The sequence below is a fragment of the Schistocerca cancellata genome, chromosome 8, assembly GCF_023864275.1.
Source record: "Schistocerca cancellata isolate TAMUIC-IGC-003103 chromosome 8, iqSchCanc2.1, whole genome shotgun sequence".
Taxonomy (NCBI): Eukaryota; Metazoa; Arthropoda; class Insecta; order Orthoptera; family Acrididae; genus Schistocerca; species Schistocerca cancellata.
Window position 1 is genome coordinate 295,808,611 of NC_064633.1, and position 6,574 is coordinate 295,815,184.

At 44.9% G+C, this 6,574-nt stretch overlaps 1 protein-coding gene across 1 annotated transcript; it reads left to right on the top strand.

The window, feature by feature from the left end:
• The first annotated feature begins 273 nt into the window (after positions 1-273).
• Positions 274-5,019, top strand: LOC126095142 (vitelline membrane protein Vm26Ab-like). The gene is made up of 2 exons (XM_049909861.1): positions 274-303; positions 4,642-5,019. Exons 1-2 carry the CDS (start codon positions 292-294, stop codon positions 4,873-4,875), a joined length of 246 nt encoding a protein of 81 aa, XP_049765818.1. The 5' UTR covers positions 274-291; the 3' UTR covers positions 4,876-5,019.
• The last annotated feature ends 1,555 nt before the right edge of the window (positions 5,020-6,574 follow it).

Genomic DNA, 6,574 nt, shown 5'->3' on the forward strand with positions numbered 1-6,574 from the left:
GGGTCCCTGGCCGAGTGTCACGTACCGCCGCATCGCGTCGCATCGCATGTGACGGCCCGCGATTGCGCCGCGGCTCGGGCTCGGCTGCCAGCTGCCGTGTGCCAGTTGTCACGGCGCGCATGCGGCTGCATAAGGTCGGTCACGTCACGCAGCGCACGGCACGCCGCCACGTAACACCCTTCGCGCGACGTGCTCTGGCCGCACGCCCATGCCAGACCGGCTGGCTGTATATAAAGGCCCAACTGCCGGCAACGGGCACAGTGTCTACTTCGCAGACAACCAACGCACAACATGATCAAGTCGGTGAGTAGAGCCGGCCTCAGCCATCCTGCCGCTGTACGTCACCAGCTCCAGGTAGCGAGTTGAAAGAGTCCGAGTTTTCACGCTGAGGTTTTCGGTTAGAGTCCTCGATGATCTGTATCCAGTAGTGTCAACAGGTGGCCGGCACTTAATGGTGACCGCGATACTTTCAGTACCTTGTGAAGGATTGAAAACGACTCTGACAGCCACCAACCTCTTCCTCCTGTTTTTTGGCGCCATGACTGAAGCTCTGGCCTCATAATTGGATGAACCTGTGTCACTGGACGTCAGCGGCTACTGGCAACATTGAAAAGCTCAGAGTTCTCACACTGAATTTTCAGTTTGATTTGTCGACGATCCATATCAAGTAGAGGGAACAGGTGGGAGGCAGTTGCTGGTAACGCTGTACATTCAGTCTGTTGCGAAGAAATGAAGCCAACTCTGACAGTCACCATATTGTCCCACTGTTTCGGTGGTGCTGTGGCTAAAACACTGGGCTCGTAATCGAAAGGACCTGTGTTTAAAATACCATTTTGCCATTTCTTATTTCGTTTCACACGACTTTGGAGTTGATCATTTCCATTGAGGTTTTGTTGTTCCCTAAATCGCGTCAAGGGAATGTCGGGATGATTCCTCCACAAATATACAGCTAATATTTTATCCATTTATTTCAGCTAGTGCACCATTCTTAATGACATTTAGGTATAACTTGTATTAAAGCCTCGAATTTCATTTTTTGTTTTTCTCCACGCCATTACTATGGAATTCTTTAGTGAGATTTTTCTGGGAATGCCACTTCATTACCAGTCAGTCATGTTGAAATTACATTGCTTCCGTATAATACCTGGTATACATCTGGCACTGTTCTTGCTATAAGCACTTATACGATGAAAAGTTTCCGCACACTCTGAAATAATGCAGAACTAACTACTAGGTGCCACTAGAGGCGGACCCGCCAGTGTAAAAGGAGGCAGGACGTATTGTGCTGGCAGCAGAGTAGAATGGGTTGTTCAGGAGAGCTCAGTATCTTCGAACACTGCCTGACTAACAGATCCAATAGGGACGTTTCAGCCCTTCTGAGTCTGTCCATTGGAAATGCGATGAAAGAACCACAACTAAACGAAGACCAGGCAGAGCTCATATACTGACGGATAGGGTATGTCGAGCATTTTGAAGGGTAGTTTTAAAATGTCACATGAAATCAGCGTAGGAAATAACGCCTGAATTCAGAAGTGTAACCAGCAGTGCAGATAGCAAAATTACAGTGTGTACGGAATTAAGAAGAATGGAGTGCCATCATCGAACGTCTCTTCATAAGCCGAACATTTTTGTAGTCAGTATTAAGGTGTAAAAAACGACGCCACTGGATAGAAGATGACTGGAAAAGAATGATTCGGAGTGACGAACCATGCTGTGCCCTTCGGCAATCTGATAGAAGGGTTTCGGTCTGGCGATTGCCTGGAGAAAGTTATTTGTCTATATGTGTAGCGCCTACTGTACGGATGGGATGCTGTCATGGCAGGGGAGCGGTGGTATTTTCCATGGTGAGGATGTGGCAGTTAAGAAAGCGCTAAATGTGGAAGGATATGAGCACATTGTACAGCATAATGTACAGCGTACATTACAGGAACAGTTTGGGGACGACGATAGTATTATTCACACATAGCAGTATGTCATGGAGCAGCGTCTTTGTATGGAGTGGTATGCCTGAAACAGACTAGCCTGCCGAATTCCGATCTGAACCCAATGTAACATCTTTGGTAGAATTTAAAGTATCAAATTCGTTCCAGAGCCCCAATGGCCTACGTCACTACCTTCACTGGGTTCGGCTGTTGAGAAAACATGGGCTGCCATATCTTCACAGACATCCAGTCACCATATTCAAAGTGTAGCGATAAGAATGTAAGGTGTCATAAAGGATATGGCTGGACACAAGCACACACTATATGAATGTCCACTAATATGTAACCGGATACTTTTGATCATACAGTGTAACTTACTTAGTTGCAGAAAATATTTGAATGTAATTCTATGTACGAACCAGATTCAAAAAATGGTTCAAATGGCTCTGAGCACTATGGGACTTAACAGCTGAGGTCATCAGTCCCCTATAACTTAGAACTACTTAAACCTAAGTAACTTAAGGACATTACACACATCCATGCCCGTGGAAGGATTCGAACCTGCGACCGTAGCGGTCGCGTGGTACCAGACTGAAGCGTCTAGAACCACTCGGCCACTGCGTACGAAACAGAGTTTCTACTTCAAATAACATTCCTACACAGCATTTTTGTGAGTTAACAGAATAAATGTGTCTAAGGAGACATGATACAGTTATTTTCCAGAGTCTTTGCCCCACTATTGCATGATATCACTGTCACATTAGAATTACTACAGTCTTTTGTATCACAGAATATTATTTCGTTCGTGCTGCACTTAAAAGGAAACTTTGTTCTGTCGGCCTTAAGAAACTCTTGGGAGACATAACTGCCTTCGAGGAGTATGATTTTTCATATAATAGTAGCAGATGTGATTTGAAGTAATACTATGCAGTGCATTTGATCTATGAGGTACACTGTTGAACGTAGAAAATCATCTTTTTTCACGAGTACGTCTTATACTGATCCCTTTAGAGGTTGCAACTGACAGCTGTGGGGGACCTGGAATCCGTTCGTAGGTATTGTAGCGTACTAACTAATGTATTAAAATCTCAATAAATATTTCAATCTGTATTCCGGTACGGGGTGAGACGTTTAAACGTGGAGATAAGCAAAGGATTCGCATCAATACATTACCCGCTACATTTTTTCCCGTAAAGTGGCGAAAAGTACGAAAAGCTTGTTGTACTGTATCTCCAGAGACTTTAATCCATCTGTACTTTCGGAGTCCTGGGACAGACTAGAGAGGATGAAACCAGTCCGCGGAAGAGAGAAATCCCTCGTCGAATCCAGCACTGGCAAACAATGTAAACAGTCATAAAGTGCTATACTAGTTGGCAGAAAACCACGAAGTTCCTAAGACACTGTACAATGTTTCATATTTGGGGTGAAAAGTATCTTTTTTCCCTCCGAACTACAATTTTGACAACGATTGTAGAAAAGGGGAGCTAGAGCTAAAGATCAAGTGAAATATAGGGCCAAGGCATAAAATTGTTATAATACATATCCAAAAAGAAACAAACGTATTTCAGATTTACAACAGGTGTGTAATATGAGTCCTCAGTCCGTTTTATGTACCCTAAAGTTTTGCTCTTAGAATTTACAACAAGTGACACTACGGCCATCAAATATCATACTCAAATTCTTGCTTCAATAGTTTAATAAACCTCCTGGTTTAATAGATCTTTCATGGACCTCATAATTTAAGATCTATAGGGTAGACCTATTTGTTATTAATCGCTCTTGTTTCGCCATTCAGTCTTTGCAATATCATGGCGAAAAGGTTCTTGCTATATCCTTGTACAAAATTTTCTCAATTTGGAGTTAGACGATAATAGCGTCTTATACACGGTATTACCTCTGACAACATCATGTAAGTCGAACAATCACAGGTGAATTGGTCGTTATATCGGCGTCCACAGCTGCAAACGAAGGGTATGGAAGTTATCAATGAAAGCTGATGTTTTGCTCCAAATAGGTGCCGCAAGTAAACCGGGATGTTATCGTGGCTGGAATATGCCACACATGAATTTGCAGCTTCGTTTTTTCGTTGTTCTTTTTGCACCCTTTTCGAATTCACTCGGGCATTAGACATAATCTGATGTTCATCTCTTCAGTAATATGGTAAATGTCACATGTCTTCCTCAGTTTTCGAAGCTCTCAGCTTTTCTTGTACACGTGTCGTACAAATAGAACATGGCAGGAGGTGAGTGCTTTAATGTTTGTTAACCACCATGATGATCGATTATTGAAAGTGAAAGAGACTCAAGCGATTAAGATGTCCTCAGTTAGCGTAAATATTGGCTCATACTTCTGTTCCATTGCCATTACACTAAAATTCATTTCAGTGTTCACTAAAGAACCCACTCAATTAATTCTTCAACAAGCATCTTCGCAAACGAAATCGTATTTCTCATTTTTGAATGTATTTTCCGCGTATTTCAATCACCAATTGTTTTGATGTGTTTAGTCATTTATTCTCGTCTTACATAATCGTCTAAAGAGTTCCTCCACTGATTTTCCATTTTCTCTGTTTTTGTGTTTCTCTTCTAGACATCGCTGACTACAAACATATAGTATCAGAAATATAGTCTCTGGTGTAAATTACGTGATCAGGTAAACATTTCTCTGTTGGAGGCTGAGGTTTCGCGGTGCACGTAACAGCTAGCGCTTTTCGTTGCAGGTGATCGTCGTCCTGGCCGTGGTGGCTGCTTGCATGGCCGCCCCCGGACCCAAGCCGGCCCCCGGCCTGCTGGCCAGCTACGTGGCCGCCGCCCCCGTGGCCTACACTGCCCACGCAGTCGCCGCTCCCGTCGCCTACACCGCGGCCGCAGCTCCCGTGGCCTACGCCGCCCCCTACTCTGCTGCCTACGTCGCCCCGTACCATGCTGCCTACAGTGCAGCCATCTTCGGATGAACAGCTCGCCCTATTGGACTCCTATCACTGTGGCGTACGCAGCGCCGTACGCCGCGCACACTCCTCTCCCCGTGAGGGCTGCCAACCTGGGCTAAGTGCGACCCGTCTGCTGTCAAGTTGAAAATAAACATAATTGGAACACTGCGTTCAGGTGTTTTACTTAAAACATTAGACAACTAGCACTCCTGTCCCGTAACTTTCCTTAACCAGATACACAGCGCGAAACTCTGACTGAAGCATGTGATGCTATGTGTGGCCAGGAAAGGAAAACAGGGGATACATTGGTCAATCGTATCTATACCTACATATATACTCTGGAAGCCATCGTACGGGGCGTGGCAGATTGTACACTCTACCACAACCAGTCATTTCCTTTCCTGTTCTACTCCGAAATAGGGCGAGGAAAAACAAACTATTTGTATGCCTTCGTAGGAGCCCTAATTTCTCGTATCGTATCTTCATGCTCCTTACGGGAAACATATGCTGCTGGAAGGAGAATCGTTCTGCCGTCAGCTTCAAATGCCGATTGTCTAAGTTCTTTCAGTAGTGTTCCTCGGAAAGAACGTCGCCTCCCGTCCAGGCATTGCTATTTGAGGTCCCGAAACATCTCCATAACACCTGAGTGTTGTTCCATCCTACAGGTAACAAATCTAGCTCCCGCCTCTGAACTGATTTCATGTCTTCATTTAATCCGACCTCATACAGATGCAAAACACTCGAGCAGTATTCAAGAGCAGGCCACATTACCGTCCCATAGGCATTCTCCTTTACAGGGGGAACCAAACTTCCCCAGAGTACTCCAAATAAACCGACGTCAACAATTCGCGCTGCCTATCGCAGTAATCACATGCACTTCCCACTTCTTATCGCTATGCAACGTTACGCCCTGATATTTAAACGCCGGCCGGTATGGCCCAGCGGGTCTAGGCGCTTCAGTCTGGAACCGCGCGACCGCTACGGTCGTAGGTTCGAGTCCTGCCTTGGGCATGGATGTGTGTGATGTCCTTAGGTTACTTAGGTTTAAGTAGTTCTAAGTCCTAGGGGACTGATGACCTTAGATGTTAAGTCCCACAGTGCTCAGAGCCATTTGAACCATTTGATATTTAAACGATTTGACTGTGCCAAGCAAGACACGTCTAATACTGTATCCTAACGTTACGGGATTGTTTGTCCTACTCATTCTACATTTAGAGCTAGCTGCTATTCATCATACTAACCCGATATTTATTTTGTCTACGTTACCTAGTGTCCTTCAATATGTACCCAACAACAACACCATACGCCACAGCATCATCAAGAAACAATCGCAATTGCTGCCAACCCTGTCCGCCATATCATTTATGTGTATGTGAAATAATAGCGGTCCTGTCACACTTCCCTATGGCCTTCCTGACGATACACTGGTCTCTTATGAACACTCGCCGTCGAGAAAAACGTACTAGGTTATATTATTCAGGAAGTTTTAGAGCCAGCCACGTGTCTTTGAATCCATTCCGCATGCTCGTATCTTTGTTAACTGTCTGCAGTCGGGCACCGGGTCAAATGCTTTCCGGAAATCTCGGGCCATGGAGCCTGCTTGTTGCGTATGAACCATAGTTATCACCATACCATGTGAGAAAAGGAGAAGCGATACCTTCTTAAAACATACTGATTCGTAGCCATAAGCTCCTCGAATGGTTCAAATGGCTCTAAGCACTAT